At 36.3% G+C, this 20910-nt stretch overlaps 1 protein-coding gene across 3 annotated transcripts in view; it reads left to right on the top strand.

Moving 5' to 3' along the window:
- RABGAP1L (RAB GTPase activating protein 1 like) overlaps nucleotides 1–20910 on the top strand; it is a 684589-nt gene that overhangs the window by 80232 nt on the left and 583447 nt on the right. For 2 of the 3 annotated variants that reach the window (XM_089921687.1, XM_089921608.1), the window contains exons 6-7: nucleotides 2559–2716; nucleotides 3987–4097. In XM_089921687.1, coding sequence (XP_089777813.1) covers nucleotides 2559–2716; nucleotides 3987–4097 — 269 coding nt within the window. The remainder of the gene's footprint in view (nucleotides 1–2558; nucleotides 2717–3986; nucleotides 4098–20910) is intronic. The other variant, XM_089921651.1, reaches the window with a different exon arrangement.

The following is a 20910-nucleotide window of genomic DNA, read 5'->3' as shown; positions in this document are numbered from 1 at the left end:
CAATTCTTGGATCATCATTCCAGCTTATTCACAGACTCTAGAAGTCACAAATGATTTTAACCTTGTTGTTGGAAATAGCAACTTCTAAGACTGGTCAGGATTAAATGCAGTTTGATTGCTGTTAAGGTACTGTTGTGTCCTTCCTCCAAGAAGAGAGAAAGGTGTAGGCTGATTTCCCCCCCCATCATTCTCTACCACTCTGGCTCAGCCCCATATGCTTAGCCTTTTTCAAAAGACATTCCTGAGCCTTGCCCATATACTTTAGAATTCGCCAAGTTCTTTGACTTTTTTTTTGGTGTGGCATGATGTGTAGGCTTGTGGACAGCTCTGATACAAAGAAAATGAAATAGAAGAATATAGGAGAGAAGAAAAAATAATAAATAGGGTTGGGGTTTAACTTTACTAATGTATCAAAAACTAAGTACAGGTATTCTGTTTTCACATATAATGTTTTCTTAAAAATATGCTTAAAAATGTTTTCTTAAATACACATAAAATGTAAATAAGAGACATCACATTTTATTTGGAGTTAGGAAGTAGGCAGTACTCAAAGTACTGAAAATAGTTTAAAGTCCCTGTTTACACTTTACCTTGTAGGCATAATCTTCAGTGACTTATTTCTAGCATGTTCTTTGATTCTGTTTTCCTCTATAACATTTAAATTATTGAGCTAAGTCCAATAAGGGTCCAGTTGAGGCTGAACATATCTGTTTTTGCCTTACCTAATGATTCCTCCCATTCACCCCAAGCACATTCAACTTACATGTGCTGAAATGAAAGCTCCATGTACACAGCTGTATCCCTCTCTCCTAGAATAATACTTAGTACACAGAAGGCACTCAAAAAGTATTGGTTGAATGAATGAGTGAACTTATAATTGTCTTAATTGTATAAGATTTGAGGTCTACAGTTATTATTAATATGAATCCTTTGCTGCTTTGTTACTCATTTATATAAAATTATAATGAGATAACTTTAACATATTAAAAAATTTTATGAATGCAGTGATACAAATATGATGCTATTGATTGAAGTTGAACTTTAGGCTGGCAGGCAGCATTCTTATACAGTTAACCTGTGTAAGTCAGTTAATTTAGAAAACGATTGATTTGGCACTGAAAAGGCAGTTTAGGGTAATCATTGATTACTGGATGTAAGTGTGGCCATTGGAAGTTTGAGGACCATTGAATGTGTTAGAGTATGTATGTGTTAGAGAATGTATGAATATAATAAAAATAGAATATTGAGGAAAGACCCCCATACTTGAAGAAATTCTACTGTTAATGAGAGTGCTCTTATTTCAAGCAAATTATAAAATATTATAATCCTAGATTAATACAAAGAATACTTTGAATTCACTTTATCTAAAGTGAAGGATTTAATATTCAGAGAAGTTTCTTTACTAGTACCTCCCAGTGTGAGATTTTGAAAATATGAACTTTGTTCAAACCCTTCTTATTTCATCTTGTTTTTATTTGTTCAACCCATGAGGGGCCTGAGAGATTTGGCAGTTCTTTTGTGTTTGAAGCAGACAAGTTTGATGCTTCTTTTGGAACCAAGGAAGATAATACCGCCTGGAAGAGTGTGGGATGTAGAGTACTCCTCCACTTTAGGGGAGGAGTAAAAGCCATCCATATATATACACACATACATATATTTATGTATGTGTGTGTATATAAAGTCACCAGGGTGGCTTAATACTAATAAATTAGATAAGAACATTTCAGGATTCATTCATTCTATGACACATTTATACAACAACAACGTTAACAATACTGGAAGCTCTTTAAATCATGCTACCATGTTTTCTTTTTGCAAAAAACAGTATTTATTCTATGCCTCAGGATCTAGCCCTCTGAAGCTGAGAGAAGTGAAAAGAGAAATTGACACCTTGGGCTAAAACCTTGTTTGTGTGTGTTCATTGGGAAGGTTTAGATGCCAGTATCATTCTAGTAATTATCTTAGGCTTCATTCATTGCAATATAGTATCTTAGGGGTCATAGAAACATCTATACATACATACAGCTTCTTTTGTGACTTTAAATTAAACGTCTTTATTTTGGTGTTTAAATGCCAGATTGAAAGAAGCAAACTACAGTTAACCCTTGAACAGTGCGCTGGGGCTGGGGGGTGGCATGTCGTAGGGGCGCTGACCCTCTGTGCAGTCAAAAATTCATGTATAATTTATAGTTGGCCTTCCATATGAGAGGTTCCTCCTTATCCACTCTTCCGCATCTGCCACTTCAACCAACCGTGGCTTGTATACTACTGTAGTATTTACTGTTGAAAAAAATCTGCATATAAGGGGACCCGTGCAGTTCAAACCCATGTTGTTTAGGGGTCAACTGTGTGTGTGTATATATGCTTATACTATGTATATATACACACTGTATATTACAAACTCTGTGTGTGTGTGTGTATATGCTTAGACTATATCTATCTTATCTGCTAAAGAGCATTGTGACCATGGGAAATTATAGATTCAAGAATTAGGAAAGAAGTTTATCAAAATGCAGTTAAATCTTTGTCTAATATTGTTTCCATTTTTATTCTTTTAGGTAAGCAGAATTTTGTATAGTTTCTGTACAGCTTTCAAACGGTCTTCTAGACAAGTATCTGATGTTAAAGACTCAGTTATTCCTACCCCTGACAGTGATGTATTTACCTTCAGTGTCTCCTTGGAGGTAAAAGAAGATGATGGAAAAGGAAACTTTAGGTGAGGTTGTTTGGAAAGATTAAAAATTGGTATTGTGTCTGAAATATAATATTGGCTAATTTAAAGTTGCCAGAATATGCAATGTTGGTATAAAGCTTTAGGATGATAAAGAAATATTTCACTGGTGAATGCATGGTTCACTTTTGTCATGCTTTTCAGATATTTTATGTAAATTATTTTCTTAATATTTTAAAATACTGATATTTACTGTAGAAAATTTAGTAAAATAATAAAATTAGAATAAAAAGCTATGGTTTTGTCAGCCACAATCACTTTTAATATTTGATTTCTAGGGTGTATTTTTATACAGTTGTATATATATATATATATAGTTTTTTCTTTTAACTTCATGATATAAGAATTTTTCAATTAAAATATTCTTAAAATCATTTTTAATGGTTACCAGTAGTATATTGTATGGTTTGACCATCATTTAATTAACCATTTCCTTCTGCTGTGTATTTGGAATGTTCTTCTTTAGTTCAAAAATAGGCAGATAATAGGAAACAGTTATACTCTTTAATGATCAGTTATGGGCCTTTACTTTGCCTTTGTTTCTAACCATAATTGTTAGGTAGGTATTTTACCTGTTTTTTACAGATACAGAAATTGAGTCGTAGGTCAAATAAGTTGCTAAAGGTATTTTTCCTTTTCAGATAAGGCAACCTATATTTTAGACACTAAACTGTTTTTGTTTTGTTTCTTTTAGACACTTATTGTTTTAATGAACTAATTCTTGAGAATTGTCAGTCTGGCCTAGGCTAGAATTTAACTTGCCCTGATCTGTACCTCTTTGTTCATCTTTTATTTATATTTACTTGGATTTGTCACAGTCATCTCAAACTCTAGATGTTTAAAAGTAAGCTCTCCTTCTCAGTTTTTGCCTTGGGTTTCACTGTGTTAAAGGCATTCATGCAACCAGCTAAACCAGAAATGTGACAGTCTTAAAAGTAATTAAATAAACCATGTTCCTAAATGTGTTAAAATTTAAAAACTAAAATTTGAAATGATGTCATTTAAAAAGTTTTGTTTTTAATCTCGTTAGAGATAAATTATAAGGCTCTTGTAAACCCAGTTTAGAAATCAATAACAACTCTGTTTTGCTGACTGTAAAGTTTGTAGTTACACTGTGGCAAGATGAGAGTTAGGATATCTTAAGAATTAGGGTGTTCTTGCTTAAATAGTTTGTTGGCTCATTCTAACCTTGAAAGAGAGATCTTTTTTATTGTTTTTAATTATTGTTAATTCCTGTTCTTTTTGCATATTTCAGTCCTGTGCCTAAGGATAGAGATAAATTTTATTTCAAATTAAAACAAGGAATAGAGAAGAAGGTTGTGATTACAGTGCAGCAACTTTCTAACAAAGAATTAGCTATTGAGAGGTAAGCAGCTTGCTCCTAAATGCTACCAAAACTTGTACTGACATTGTTACTGTGTTTCAAGAGACATACTATTGAATCTCAGCTGTATTACTTACTGTGGCTTTTCACCATGCTTCAGTTTCTCCTTTTAAAAATGAGAATGAGAAACCTAATGCTTTCCCCACTTAAATAAGTTAGATATAACTGGTTCATTGAAAATGTCAATTGATGGGGGAAATAAACATGAAATGGCTTTGTTTCATCAGTAATAACTGCTTCTACCCTATTTGGGCTTTTTCCGCCTCTCCCTTATTTACATATAGGACAAATACCTTAATTTCTCAATCATTTTGATTATTAAAAAGTCCATTAAGTTACTGAGATATCAGAATTTTTAAGAGATACATCTTTAAAATATATAAACACACATGCACATATATACACACACGTGTGTCTGCATGCGTTTATGTATTTATGTCTATATTTTAATTTTTCTGTTAGCAGTAGACATAGCAATATTTTAATCTTTTTATTTAGAGGTAATTTCAAACTTACAGAAGACTTAAAAAAAAAGAAAAAAAAACCTAGTACAGAGAATACCTGCATGCTCTTTACTCAGAATCACTTATTAATAACATTTTACCCCATTTGCTTTGCACCCACTTTCTCAATCTCTCTCTCTCTGTGTCTCTCAGTCTTTCTCTCCCTCCCTCCACCCCGGCACACGCGCACACACGTGATTGTTTTTCTAAACAATTTAAGAGTAAGTTACATACATCATGGTGTTTTATCCCTATCTACTTCCTTAAGAAATCTGTATTTCCTAAAAATAGGGATACGAATATCTCTTATTTAACCACATTATTTGTATCAACCTCAGTAAACTTAGCTTTCATACAATACTTTTTATCTAACCTACTATTTGTCTCTAATTTTGTCAGTTAACCCAATACCATCCTTTCCCCCCATCCAATTTGGGATTTACATTAGGGTCAGATATTTGCATTTAGCTGCCATATGTCTTTAGGTTTCTTTAATTTGGAAAGATTTCCACAGTCTTTCTCTCTCTTTTAAAACATGGACTTTTTTTTTTAATAAATAAATTTATTTATTTATTATTTTTGGCTGCATTGGATCTTTGTTGCTGCATGTGGGCTTTATCTAGTTGTGGTGAGCAGGGACTACTCTTTGTTGTGGTGTGCAGGATTCTCATTGCAGTGGCTTCTCTAGCTGTGGAGCACAGGCTCTAGGTGCGCGGGCTTCAGTAGTTGTGGCTTGTGGGCTCTAGAGTGCAGGCTTAGTAGTTGTGGTGCACGGGCTTAGTTGCTCCGCAGCATGTGGGGTCTTCCCAGACCACAGATCAAACCTGTGTCCCCTGCATTGGCAGGCAGATTCTTTAACTACTGTGCCACCGGGAAGTCCCATCAAAATGGACATTTTTGAAGAATATATCCCTTTCCCTCTTTTTATTTTTCTTATTTCTTTTTTATTTTTTATACTATATTTTTTGCATCTTTATTGGAGTATAATTGCTTTATAATGTTGTGTTAGTTTCTGCTGTACAACAAAGTTAATCAGCTATATATATATATACATACATCCCCATATCCCCTTCCTCTTGAGCCTCCCTCCCATCCTCCCTATCCCACCCCTCTAGGTTGTCACAAAGTGTCGAGCTGATCTCCCCGTGCTATTCAGCAGCTTCCCACTAGCCATCCATTTTACATTTGGTAGTGTATATATGTCAGTGCTACTCTCTCACTTAGTCCCAGCTTCCCCTTCCCCCGCTGTGTCCTCAAGTCTGTCCTATACATCTGCATCTTTATTCCTGCCCTGCCACTAGGTTCATCAGTACCATTTTCATAGATTCCAAATATATGCGTTATTATACGGTATTTGTTTTTCTGACTTACTTCACTCTTATGACAGTCTCTAGGCCCATCCATGTCTCTACAAATGACCCAATTTCGTTCCTTTTAATGGTTGAGTAATATTCCATTGTATATATGTGCCACATCTTCTTTATCCATTCACCTGTCAAGAGACATTTAGGTTGCTTCCATGTCCTGGCTGTTGTAAATAGTGCTGCAATGAACATTGTGGTACATGACTCTTTTTGAATTATGGTTTTCTCAGGGAATATGCCCAGTAGTGGGATTGCTGGGTAATATAGTAGTTCTATTTTTAGTTTAAGGAAACTCCATGCTGTTCTCCACAGTGGCTGTATCAATTTACATTCCCACCAACAGTGTAGGAGGGTTCTCTTTTCTCCATACCCTCTCCAGCATTTATTGTTTGTAGATTTTTTGATGATGACCATTCTGACCAGTGTGAGGTGACCTCATTTTGGTTTTGACTTGCATTTCACTAATGATTAGTGATGTTGCGCATCTTTTCATGTGTTTGTTGGCAATGTGTAAGTCTTCTTTGGAGAAATGTCTATTTAGGTCTTCTGCCCATTTTTGGACTGGGTTGTTTATTTTTTTGAAATTGAGCTGCATGAGCTGCTTGTGGATTTTGGAGATTAATCCTTTGTCCATTGATTCGTTTGCAAATATTTTCTCCCATTCTGAGGGTTGTCTTTTGGTCTTGTTTATGGTTTCCTTTGCTGTGCAAAAGCTTTTAAGTTTCATTAGGTCCCATTTGTTTATTTTTGTTTTTATTTCCATTACTCTAGGAGGTGGATCAAAAAAGATCTTGCTATGATTTATGTCAAAGAGTGTTCTTCCTATGTTTTCCTCTAAGAGTTTTATAGTATCTGGTATTACATTTAGGTCTCTAATCCATTTTGAGTTTATTTTTGTGTATGGTGTTAGGGAGTGTTCTAATTTCATTCTTTTACATGTAGCTGTCCAGTTTTCCCAGCACCACTTATTGAAGAGGCTGTGTTTTCTCCATTGTGTATTCTTGCCTCCTTTGTCAAAGGTAATGTGACCAGAGTTGCATGGGTTTATCTCTGGCCTTTCTATCCTGTTCCATTGATCTGTGTTTCTGTTTTTGTGCCAGTACCATACTGTCTTGATTACTGTAGCTGTGTAGTATAGTCTGAAGTCTGGGAGCCTTAATTTTGTATCCTGCTACTTTACAAAATTCATTGATTAGCTCTGGTAGTTTTCTGGTGTCATTTTTAGGATTTTCTGTGTATAGTATCATGTCATCTGCAAACAGTGAGAGTTTTATCTCTTCTCTTCTAACTTGGATTCCTTTTATTTCTTTTTCTTCTCTGATTGCTGTGGCTAAAACTTCCAAAACTATGTTGAATAATAGTGGTGAGAGTGGGCACCCTTGTCTTGTTCCTGATCTTAGAGGAAATGGTTTCAGTTTTTCAGCATTGAGAATGATGTTCACTGTGGGTTTGTCATATATGGCTTTTATTATGTCATGTAGGTTCCCTCTGTGCCCACTTTCTGTAGAGTTTTTATCATAAATGTGTGTTGAATTTTGTTGAAAGCTTTTTCTACATCTATTGAGATTATCATATGGTTTTTACCCTTCAGTTTGTTAATATTGTGTATCACATTGATTGATTTGTGTATATTGAAGAATCCTTGCATTCCTGGGATAAACCCCAGTTGATCATGGTGTATGATCCTTTTAATGTGCTGTTGGATTCTGTTTGCTGGTATTTTGTTGAGGATTTTTGCATCTATGTTCATCATAGATATTGGCCTGTAGTTTTCTTTTTTTGTGACATCTTTGTCTGGTTTTGGTATCAAGGTGATGGTGGCCTCATAGAATGAGTTTGGGAGTGTTCCTCCCTCTGCTATATTTTGGAAGAGTTTGAGGAGGATAGGTGTTAGCTCTTCTCTAAATGCTTGGTAGAATTTGCCTGTGAAGCCATCTGGTCCTGGACTTTCGTTTGTTGGAAGATTTTTATTACAGTTTCAGTTTCAGTGCTTGTGATTGGTGTGTTTATATTTTCTTTTTCTTCCTGGTTCAGTCTGGGAAGGTTTTACTTTTCTAAGAATTTGTCCATTTCTTCCAGGTTGTCCATTTTATTGGCATATAGTAACTTGTCGTAGTCTGTCATGATCCTTTGTATTTCTGAGGTGTCAGTTGTTACTTCTTTTTCATTTCTAATTCTGTTGATTTGAGTCTTCTTTCTTTTCCTGATGAGTCTGGCTAATGGTTTATCAATTTTGTTTATTTTTTCAAAGAACCAGCTTTTTGTTTTATTGATCTTTGCTGTTGTTTCTGTTATTTCTTTTCTCATTTATTTCTGGTCTGATCTTTATGATTTCTTTCCTTCTGCTAACTTTGGGGTTTTTTGTTCTTCTTTCTCTAATTGGTTTAGGTGTAAGGTTAGGTTGTTTACTTGAGGTGTTTCTTGTGGTAGGATTGTATTGCTGTAAACTTCCCTCTTAAAACTGCTTTTGCTGCATCCCATATGTTTTGCGTCATCGTGTTTTCATTGTCATTTGTTTCTAGGTATTTTTTGATTTCCTCTTTGATTTCTTCAGTGATCTCTTGGTTGTTTAACAGCATATTGTTTAACCTCCATGTGTTTGTATTTTTTTACACTTTTTTTTCCTGTAATTGATATCTAGTCTCATAGCGTTGTGGTTAGAAAAGATGCTTGATGTGATTTCAATTTTCTTAAATTTACCAAGGCTTGATTTGTGACCCAAGATGCAATCTGTTCTGGAGAATGTTACATGTGCACTTGAGAAGAAAGTGTATTCTGCTTTTTTAAAAATATATATTTATTTATTTATTTTTTGGCTGCATTGGGTCTTCGTTGCTGTGCATGGGCTTTTGTAGTTGTGGTGAGCAGTGGCTACTCTTCCTTGTGGGGCATGGTTTTCTCATTGTGGTGGCTTCTCCTTGTTGTGGAGCACGGGCTCTAGGCTTGCGGGCTTCAGTAGCTGTGGCAAGTGGGCTGTAGAATGCAGGCCCAGTAGTTGCAGTGCATGGGTTTAGTTGCTCCGCAGCATGTGGGATCTTCCCAGACCAGGGCTTGAACCCATGTCTCCTGCAGTGGCAGGTGGATTCTTAACCAGTGTGCCACCAGGGAAGTCCTATTCTGTTGTTTTTGGATGGAATGTCCTATAAATATCAATTAAGTCCTATAAATATCAATTAAATATCAATAATTAATTGATATAAATATCAATATCAATCTGATCTAATATGTCATTTAAAGCTTGTGTTTTCTTATTTATTTTCTGCTTGGGTGATCTATCCATTGGTGTAAGTGGGGTGTTAAAGTCCCCTACTATTATTGTGTTACTGTTGATTTCCCCTCTTATAGCATTTGTCTTATGTATTGAGGTGCTCCTATGTTGGGTGCATAGATATTTACAGTTGTTATATCTTCTTCTTCGACTGATCCCTTGATCATTATGTAGTGTCCTTCTTTGTCTCTTGTAATAGTCCTTATTTTAAAGACTATTTTGTTTGATATGAATATTGCTACTCCAGATTTGTTTTGATTTCCATTTTTATGGACTATCTTTTTCCATCTCCTCACTTTCAGTCTGTATGTGTCCCTAGGTCTGAAGTGGGTCTCTTGTAGACAACATATGTATAGGTCTTGTTTTTGTATCCATTCAGCCGGGCTGTGTCTTTTGGTTGGAGCATTTAATCCATTTACATTTCAAGTAATTATTGATATGTATGTTCTTATTACCATTTTCTTAATTGTTTTGGGTTTATTTTTGTAGGTTTTTCCCTTCGCTTGTGTTTCCTGTCTAGAGAAGTTCCTTTAGCAGTTGTTGTAATGCTGGTTTGCTGGTGCTGAATTCTCTTAACTTTCGCTTGTATGTAAACCTTTGATTTCTCTGTCAAATCTGAATGAAATCCCTGCTGGGTAGAGTAATCTTGGTTGTAGGTTTTTCCCTTTCATCACTTTAAATATATCTTGCCACTCCCTTCTGGGCTGTAGAGCTTCTGCTGAAAGATCAGCTGTTTACCTTATGGGGATTCCCTTCTATGTTATTTGTTGCTTTTCCCTTGCTGCTTTTAATATTTTTTCTTTGTGTTTAATTTTTGTTAGTTTGATTAATATGTGTCTTGGCGTGTTTCTCCTTGGGCTTATCCTGTATGGTGCTCTCTGCACTTCCTGGACTTGATTATTTCCTTTCCCATGTTGGAGAAGTTTTTGACTATAATCTCTTCAAATATTTCCTCAGACCCTTTCTTTTTTTCTTCTTCTTCTGGGACACCTATAATTCAAATGTTGGTGCGCTTAATGTTGTCCCAGAGGTCTCTAAGGCTGTCCTCCATTATTTTCATTCCTTTTCTTTACTCTGCTTTGCGGCAGTTATTTCCACCATTCTATCTTCCTGCTCACTTATCTGTTCTTCAGCGTCAGTTGTTCTGCTATTGATTCCTTTTGGCGTATCTTTAATTTCAGTTATTGTATTGTCCATTACTGTTTGTTTGCTCTTTAGCTCTTCTAGGTCCTTGTTAAACATTTCCTGTATTTTCTCTATTCTATTTCTGAGATTTCGTGTCTTCTTTACTGTCATTACTCTGAATTCTTTTTCAGGTAGTTTGCCTATTTCCTCTTCATTTATTCAGTCTTGTGTGTTTTTATCTTGCTCCTTTGCATGAAAGATATTTCTCTGTCTTCTCATTTTGTCTCATTTACAGTATTTGAGGTTTCCTTTCCCTAGGCTGCAGGGTCATAGTTCCTCTTGCTTCTGTTAGCTCTGCTCCCAGTGGTGAGGCTGGTCCAGTGGCTTGCGTAGGCTTCGTGTTGGGAGGGACTTGTGCCTGCGTTCTGGTGGGTGGAGTTGAGTTTTCCCCCTGTTGAACAGGGCCGTGTCAGGTGGTGTGTTTTGGGGTGTCTGTGAGCTTAGTATGACTTTAGGTAGTCTGTGTACTGATGGGTGTGTTTGTGTTCCTGTCTTTGTTGTTTTATGTGAGGCATCCAGTGCTAGAGGCTGCTGGCAGTTCAGTGGAGCCGGGTCTTGGATTCAGATAGAGGCCTCTGTGAGAGGTCTTGGTGGTTAATCTTCCCTGCAGCCAGGAATTCTCTAGTGGTCCAGTGTCCTGGACTTGGTGCTCCCACCTCAGAGCCTGAGGCCCAAGTTCCAGTCAAGGAACCAAGCCCCCACAAGTTGTTCGTACCAGTTATGCAGGGATCTTTACAGTCCTTTCCGGTGTCCAAGGTCTTCTGCTAGCGTTCAGCCAGTGTTCTGTGAGAGTTGTTGCATCTATAAATATATTCCTGATGCATCCGTGGAGAGAGATGAACTCCACGTCCTCCTACTCCTCCTTTCCCCGCATCCGTGGAGAGAGATGAACTCCATGTCCTCCTATTCCTCCTTTCCCCTCTTTTTAATGTAACATTGCTCAGTTTGGGTTTATCTAATATTTCCTCATGATTAAATTCAGATAGTTTATTTGCATAGGTGATGTTCTCTCCTTCACAGTGTATCACATTTGGAGGTGCTTGATAACCCTCTGTCCCTTTCTGGTGATGTTAAATTTGATTACCAGTCAAGATGTCTGGTTTCTCCATTGTAATTCCTTTTTTCCCCCCCTCCCTTGCAGCTAGTAAGCAGTTTGTGGGGAGACCCATGAAAATATCTTGCTTCTCATCAAAATTTCCTCCTTGGTTTAGCTTTCATTCATAATTCTTGTCTGATCCAGTCTTGGATTAACTTAAATATAGAAACCTTGGTGAATATAGGTGAAATAGTCAGATACCTAATTATGTTTTCTTTGTTAACTTAGATAAACATTTATGCATACATTTAAAATATATTATACATAATAACTTAGAAATGTTGCTTTTTGCCCCTTTCATGTTCATGAGACAAATTTATTCAGACTCTCCACAATAATCTTCGACATTAGTGTCTTCATCATCACTTAAGCTACTTTTTGAATAATTTTAAGGCATTTTTCCAGAGCACATTATCTCAAGTTGTTTGAGTTAAAGCACTTTTTGAATCAGTATATATCATTATCATTAGAAATTCTACCTAAGCCAGAATTTTACCTACCATTTGTATACCATTAAGATAGCTAAAAAAATTCATTCCATATATAACCACTTAACATATTGCTTTTATCTTAATATAATTAATGTCGATGATAATATTTAGCAACTATGGGTTCATATGCTCAGCAGTAATTACCAAATCTGTTAAGTGTTTTTGCCTCCTTTTTCACACATTCTGTCAGATGACCTCTAAACATCCAAACTAAAATTAACTTGAGATTGCTTCAGGCTAATGGGTCTTCCCCAAAGAATACTTTGTTCAACATAGCAGACAGAATTTCCTGTGATATGGGGTATTTTTTAAATACTTCGATTTATCTTTGTTTTTTCAAAAAAGAAACTCTTGCTTTTTATTGGATTATATGTGGTACTTAATGTGTTTAAATCACAAAATGTATGTAGTGGAATTTAAGGTAATCCAGTAGGTGGCAGTCTTGTCATGAGAATTCTTAACCTCTGGTTTTTTTTTTTTTTTTTTTTAAAGCATTGCTGCTGACAAAGTTCATTTATAGTATAAAGATATCGGTGTGAAAGTAAATCCTTCAAACTACATAATTTTGGCTTACTTTATGAGAAAATGATTTTTAAAAACAACTTCCCATTATGTGAAATTTCCAGCATACACACAAGTAGAAAGAATAATATATTGAACGGCAGTTGTACCCATCAGCCATTCTGAATGCTAATTTTCAGTATTTTGGTTTTTAAAAATATTAGTTTTTATCATGAAAAAATCTATTTCTCTGTGCATTCAAGGGTACAAGCATTCCTCATGTGTAGATATTTGACAAATTATACGGTGATTATTGGTCTCAACCCCTTTGAAGGCAAGTACTGTGTCATTTATCTCAGAATCTCCAATATCTGGCCCTGTGCTAGGAACCAGAGCTTTGTAGTTACTTAGTCCTTAGCACTTTCTCTGTGCTGAGCACTGTTCTAGGTGCTACTTATGAGGTATAGGTACTGTTATCTTCATTGTACAGTCAGGGGAACTGAGGCACAGAGAGGTTAAATAGCTTTCTCAAGGTTATACAATTAAATACCAAGTCTATCTGGTCTAGAATAAATATTCTTACTCTCTACTTCGTTTTAAAAACTTGTTGAGTAAATGAATAAAAAGTATATAGAAATTTTATAAAGTTAAGGGTATTGACTACATTCACTGTAATGTGCAGAGAGTAACAGAACATTGCACCTAACAGGATCCTAACCTGTTTAGAGGGTATGTGAAAACTGCTCTCACGTTTTGAAAATTTCTAATGTTCTTTTGCTTTTTTCAGTCACCTGTGTTAGATTTTACAAGTTAAGCTTTATTTAGGAACTGGACATAAGGAAGAAAATAATATTAACATTTTTGTGTGATGGCCATTATAAAATTTAATTGTCATAACAACATGTGAGGAAAACATTTTAATTATTACCGTATTTTTTTTTGCAGAAGATGAGACAGAGGCTTAATGAGATTAAGTAACTTGGTCACTTGGCCAGGAACTGATAGAGCCAGGGTTTAAACCAAGGCCATCTGACTTCTGAGTGTATACTTTTAGAGACTGTACCCAATTAAATTTTGATTACTTGCTAAGTTTAAAATTAATCAAACCAGTTAGAAAATAAATGGATTGGCATTCTTTGGTGTATTTCCAGCAGAATTTGAAAGTGAGAGTATAGATGGGCATCCAAGTGATTGTTCAGTGACTTCAAACCCAGGGGCACCGTGCCCTGGGAGAAAAGCTGATAGATTTGTAGATGAGAAGACCAGCAATAAGAGCTGAGAGGAGAAAGCAAAATGATTGTAATCTGAAATGTGTGAGGAGAGCAGCCTAAGCCTAATTATTGAGAGGCTCCAGTTAAAATGTTAAAGCAGATCTGATCAGGTCAGTCTCTTTCTGGTGTTTCCAAAGTGGAGATAGCAATCTTCTCTGTCCCTCTCCAGCTGACATTTTCATGGGTTTTGGTCTCATCATGTGTAGAAATACTGCAAAAGATTTTCTTACATACCACTAAATTGATACGGATTTTTAAAGCTTTATTTAGTATTTTAAATACCCTAACACTATTATATAGCACCCACATCAATGCTTTGAATAGATTGCTGGTTTTGCTAGATACCCGAAAAGTGAGGGGGAAATTTTTCATTTTTTGCTGTATTAATTTTCTGACTAGTTGATTTTTGCCAAGTATTACTTCTTAATTTGTCATAAAATAATTCAGGGAAAATAATACCATATACATTTGGAAAATGGGTCTCTTTACAGCTCCCTAACAAGAAGTGGAGTTCTAATGATGGTAATTCCAGACCTTTTGGAGGGTTAGTTGGGAAGAGAATTTTGGCTTCAGGGTTTTATGTCTGTCAGATCACTTTGTTCCCAGGGATCTGCCCTGATGCTTGATTTGTGAACCAGAATGAAGTATTGATACAGCAAGCAGAGTATAATTACTAGATTTGTTTTAAGTATACAGCTTTGTTTGTACTGAGTAACATGGGCCATTACTACTAGGAAGAAAGAATTTCCATGAATCACTTTTATCTGATCCTAATTTGGGGGAGTTCAGTCTACATATACATTAAAGTGTATATATGTATATATATATATATATAAATAATATAAAACACATCATTACTAGAAAGCAGTTTGATCATTTGTAGAGTGATTCAGAGATGTGCCTGTTTTGATAATAAATTCTGCTTCAGTTCTTAATTTGTGCTTTCTGGCTTGCAGCAAACACTACATAGTGAGAAGTTGAAGTGTTAAGTACCATACCTCATAGCATGAGTGATTGACAGGTACCTTTCCTTGTGTTATTTTCTTGAGGAAAATGTTTCCAAAAAGAAAATCACCTAGGGCTCTTTTCTTCTCACAGAATAAGCAATTTTCTAATATGATTTGATATCCCTAAAGTAGAGATAGTAGAACCTGAACTGTTAATTATTTTGGGGCTGATATAATTGGATGTTAGACCATTCTGAGGGTCTTTTGCTGAATTTATGTAGCACTTTTTTTTGCCTTCACCCTAGCAAGTTGTTAAATAGTTTTATTTAGAAAGGAGCTCAAGTCACTGACTTTAAGTTGCCTAGATGTAAAATCACGAGTTTTAGATGTCTTTTTTTTTTCTTTATTGGAGTATAATTGCTTTACAATGGTATGTTAGTTTCAGCTTCACAACAAAATGAATCAGTTATATATATACATATGTTCCCATATCTCTTCCTGCTTGCGTCTCCCTCCCTCCCACCCTCCCTATCCCACCCCTCCAGGCGGTCACAAAGCACCGAGCTGATCTCCCTGTGCTGTGCGGCTGCTTCCCACTAGCTATCTACCTTACGTTTGGTAGTGTATATATGTCCATGCCTCTCTCTCGCTTTGTCACAGGTTACCCTTCCACCTCCCCATATCCTCAAGTCCATTCTCTAGTAAGTCTGTGTCTTTATTCCTGTTTCACCCCTAGGTTCTTCATGACATTTTTTTTCTTAAATTCCATATATATGTGTTAGCATACGGTATTTGTCTTTCTCTTTCTGACTTACTTCACTCTGTATGACAGACTCTAGGTCTATCCACCTCATTACAAATAGCTCAATTTCATTTCTTTTTATGGCTGAGTAATATTCCATTGTATATATGTGCCACATCTTCTTTATCCATCCATCTGGTGATGGACACTTAGGTTGTTTCCATCTCCGGGCTATTGTAAATAGAGCTGCAATGAACATTTTGGTACATGACTGTTTTTGAATTATGGTTTTCTCAGGGTATATGCCCAGTAGTGGGATTGCTGGGTCATATGGTAGTTCTATTTGTAGTTTTTTAAGGAACCTCCATACTGTTCTCCACAGTGGCTGTATCAATTTACATTCCCACCAACAGTGCAAGAGTGTTCCCTTCTCTCCACGCCCTTTCCAGCATTGATTGTTTCTAGATTTTTTGATGATGGCCATTCTGACTGATGTGAGATGATATCTCATTGTAGTTTTGATTTGCATTTCTCTAATGATTAGTGATGGTGAGCATTCTTTCATGTGTTTGTTGGCAGTCTGCATATCTTCTTTGGAGAAATGTCTATTTAGGTCTTCTGCCCATTTTTGGATTGGGTTGTTTGTTTTTTTGTTATTAAGCTGCATGAGCTGCTTATAAATTTTGGAGATTAATCCTTTGTCAGGTGCTTCATTTGCAAATATTTTCTCCCATTCTGAGGGTTGTCTTTTGGTCTTGTTTATGGTTTCCTTTGCTGTGCAAAAGCTTTGAAGTTTCATTAGGTCCCATTTGTTTATTTTTGTTTTTATTTCCATTTCTCTAGGAGGTGGGTCAAAAAGGACCTTGCTGTGATTTATGTCATAGAGTGTCCTGCCTATGTTTTCCTCTGTGAGTTTGATAGTTTCTGGCCTTACATTTAGGTCTTTAATCCATTTTGAGCTTATTTTTGTGTATGGTGTTAGGGAGTGATCTAATCTCATACTTTTACATGTAGCTGTCCAGTTTTCCCAGCACCACTTATTGAAGAGGCTCTCCTTTCTCCACTGTACATTCCTGCCTCCTTTATCAAAGATAAGGTGACCATATGTGCGTGGGTTTATCTCTGGGCTTTCTGTCCTGTTCCATTGATCTATATTTCTGTTTTTGTGCCAGTACCATATTGTCTTGATTACTGTAGCTTTGTAGTATAGTCTGAAGTCAGGAAGCCTGATTCCTCCAGCTCCGTTTTTCGTTCTCAAGATTGCTTTGGCTATTTGGGTTCTTTTGTGTTTCCATACAAATTGTGAAGTTTTTTGTTCTAGTTTTGGGAAAAATGCCAGTGGTATAGGAATGCCAGAGATGTCTTAATAATTTTTCTTAATGGACATCATTTTTCTCCATCCTGAAAATGAGAAAAAGTTAGTGAGGTGATCCAAAGTCTGAATAATATATGTTTCTTAAATTAATTAATTAATTGTTTATTTTTGGCTGCATTGGGTCTTTGTTGTTGCACATGGCTTTCTCTAGTTGCGGTGATTGGGGGCTACTCTTCGTTGTGGTGCGCAGCCTTCTCATTGCGGTGGCTTTTCTTGTTGCGGAGCATGGGCTCTAGGTGCATGGGCTTCAGCAGTTGTGGCACGTGGGCTCAGTAGTTGTGTCTCACGGGCTCTAGAGTGCAGGCTCAGTAGTTGTGGTGCTTGGGCTTAGTTGCTCCGCGGCATGTGGGATCTTCCTGGACCATGGCTTGAGCCCGTGTTGGCTGGCTGCATTGGCAGGTGGATTCTTAACCACTGCGCCACCAGGGAAGCCCCTGCATAATATTTTACAAGTTGTTTTTGAACTTACTCATTTGTCTTCTTTGAGTTTTCGTATAAGGCAGTAGAAAGGTAACTCTCTTTTACCTTAGAAAAACAGGATATATTTATACAAAATACTTTCATTGTTCTCTGATAGTTGTTTCAAGTGACAATTGATAAAGAGTTATCGGCATCATCAGGTGCTTTGGAGAATGAGAAATTGGAAGCTTCTATCTTCTCTCAGCTTTTGGACTGGAACTTGTAATTAGGACAGAATTTTCAGTGTCTTCCATTGCTAGCTTTCGCTGGCACCCAGTGGTGGGGGGTGGTGGCACTCCAGAGATATGTATATAATACTATTACCTTTTTAGCATCGTATCTTAAGAACTACTTTTTTCATATTAGCAATGAAAACGTACATTGCTTTCTGTGAAAAGTTTTTCTAAGTTTATTCTAGATGTCTTGGGGCTCTTTTTTTTTTTTTTTTTTTTGCGTTATGCGGGCCTCTCACTGTTGTGGTCTCTCCCGTTGCGGAGCACAGGCTCCGGATGTGCAGGCTCAGCGGCCATGGCTCACGGGCCCAACTGCTCCGTGGCATGTGGGATCTTCCCGGACCGGGGCACGAACCCATGTCCTCTGCATCAGCAGGCGGACTCTCAACCACTGCGCCACCAGGGAAGCCCAGGGCTCATTTTCAAATGAACTTTTAAATGTGAAATAATTACAGACTTACAGGAAGTTAAAATAATAGTATAGAGACGCCCCATGTACACTTCCCCCAGCTTCCCCCAATAGTAACATCTTACATAACTATAGTATAATGTACAAACTAGGAAATTGACATTGGTACAGTCGATAGACCTCTACTGGAGCTCTTTTTGAATCCTTTTGTAAATCATAGTATGCTTCTGTAATAATAATTTCTTAATTAATTAATTGTTTTTCCAGTGGCAAAAGATCTTTACTTAGCTTTATTTAACTTAAGGTGACTAATCAAGATAGTTATGGACAAAGGGGCTACCAGGTCCTAGCAGAGGAGAGAGTTCCAGGTTGTTCAAATGTAGTAGTTTGGTTTTTTTTAAACTGAAATATATTTGACATATAACATTGTGTAAACTTAAGGTATACAACATGTTGATTTGATACATTTATATATTGTAATATGATTGCCATTGTAGCAGTAGTTAACACCTCTGTCATGTCATATAATTATCAATTATTTCTTCTTGAGGTTGGAATAATTAAGATCTAGTCTCTTAGAAAGTTTGATTATATACAGTGTTGTTGTCTATATTCACTATACTGTGTGTTAGATCTCTAGAACTTATTTACTACTAGTTGCAAGTCTGTACTCTTAAACAACATCTCTCCTGTTCCCCCACTCCCCAGTAAACACCAGTTTACTCTTTGTTTTTACAAGTTTGACGTTTTTAGATTCCACATATAAGTAATATCATACAGTTTTATGTCTCTGTCTGGCTTATCTCACTTAGCATAATGTCCTCAAGATCCACTTTTGTTGTTGCAAATGGTGGGGTGTCCTTTTTTCTCATGGTTGAATAATATTCCACAGTATATACCACATCCTCTTTATGTATTCATTTACTGCCGGGCCCTTAGGGTGTTTCCATATCATGGCTGTTGCAAGTAATGCTGCAATAAACATGAGAGTGCAGTTATCTCTTTGATATCCTGTTTTCATTTCCTTTGGGTATATACCCAGAAGTGGAATTGCTGGATCATATGGTAGATCTATTTTTAACTTTTTGAGCAATCTTCATATTGTTTTCCACAGTGGCTATAACAATTTACATTCTTGATTTACTTTAAGAAAATAACTTCTTAATTTATTGGTTTAAGAAATTTTGATTTCTAACCAGGCTGTTAAGTTATTAGAAGAGATGAGGTATTTTAACTGTATCCTATGCCAATTATCAATTTATTGCCTCTTGGTTCCAAATCTACCCTCTTACTTGATGTGCATTAGTGCAACTTTATGCATCTTCTTTGCAGCAAGCACAATATTAAATTGTGCCAGTAGAGGGTGCTGGAGAGATACTGCAGGAGGGAGGGACTCTTCTTGGTTCTGGTGTGCTGTGATTGTTCTTGCTCTTGCTACAAGATTCTGGGACATCCAGTGCTGCTGTGCTCCAGCTGTGCACACAGTGCCTGCATTCCCCCTGTGAACTCATAGTCCTGGTCCTGGCTCAGTGAGATCTTCCTGCAGCCCTCCAGATACAGACACTGTGGGCCTCAGGCTTTGTACCACTCTGCCTCTGAGCTGCCTCCGGGAGTCCTGATTTCCTTTGTTCACCTGCCGGCCACCCTTGGCTACCTGCACCCTAGAGGGTTGTTTCCTGTTTGCTTGTGGTCCAGCTTTGCCTGGGCAGTCCAGAAAACTTCTTTGTCATCCACTGGGCTGCAGTCATATCTTCTACAGTGAGGTCAGAATACCAGCTTTAGGGGGAGGATCTTCTTTCCAAGTTTGCTCTTCTTTGGGGTACTCTTCCTCAGCCTTAGGTTGTTCTTTAGAATTCTCTTTATAGTCACTCTCCTATTACAGAGAAAAATTTTTTATAATAAACTTTTCCTGTTCAGATTATTTCTGTGCTCTCTCTCCTATTTGGACCTAAACTGACAGTATCTAATTGAACTAGTATCTAATGAAATTAACCAGTCCCACAGATAAATTTTCTGATACATTTCTGGGGGAAAAAAGTGTTTATTTTAGATAGTCTTCTTAACTGATAGTCTTTTAATTGTCATAATAATGGCAAGGATAATAACCACTATTTAATGATTTCCACCATATGTTAACATCCATCCCAAGTGTTTATTGCATAGTGTTTTTCATACTAAAGCAAGGAATCCTATAAAGTAAATTATCTTTTTATTTACTTTTTTTTTTTGGCAGAGGGAGGAAACTAAAGCATGTTATTTTGCCTGCTAAGAAATAGCTAAGAAGAGGCAACATGAGGATTTGAATCCAGGGCTTTTTGCTAGTCTTCCTTAAAGTCTTTGTATTTGTCTCTTTTGTATGACTTTTTTTGGGGTAGGGACAAGGGGAGGTATTAAGTATCTATAGATACGATATAATTATTTTATATCACTAGTAAACACTGCTTAGTTACTAATATTTTGTTCTTATTTATAATGGCAGCATAGTTTTTTTTTTTTTTTTAAACATCTTGGCTGATTTGAAGGGAAGCGGGAGGAATGACTACATAAAATGTTATTTTTATTTAGTAGGACTTTAGGCAGTTAATTAACAAAAGTGAAATAACAGGGGGTGCAGGTTCGATCCCTGGTCGGGGAACTAAGATCCCACATGCTGTGCAACCAAAAAAAAGCAAGTCAACAAAAGTTAAATAAGTCTTACGTGTGAATATTGTATTTGTGCTTTAAATATTAATTTGATTTTTTCTATTTTTAATATATTTTAATAAGTTTACCCATCCTCTTTATTCTCATATTATTTTTAAATTATTCTTTATCTGTTTTCTTTAAGGTTTATATATTTAGGTAAATTATTCCATTGTACCATAGAAAATTGTTATGCTTTTGATAATTGATCAAAGCTTTATATGGCTTGATTCAGCTGTTTTAAATGGAATCGAGCTTCTGAGGAATCC

The sequence above is a fragment of the Delphinapterus leucas genome, chromosome 1 (assembly GCF_059928025.1).
Source record: "Delphinapterus leucas isolate spDelLeu-1000000601 "Yukka" chromosome 1, BTC_Dleu_Yukka2, whole genome shotgun sequence".
Lineage (NCBI taxonomy): Eukaryota > Metazoa > Chordata > Mammalia > Artiodactyla > Monodontidae > Delphinapterus > Delphinapterus leucas.
This window is presented reverse-complemented; position numbering and strand designations above follow the sequence as displayed.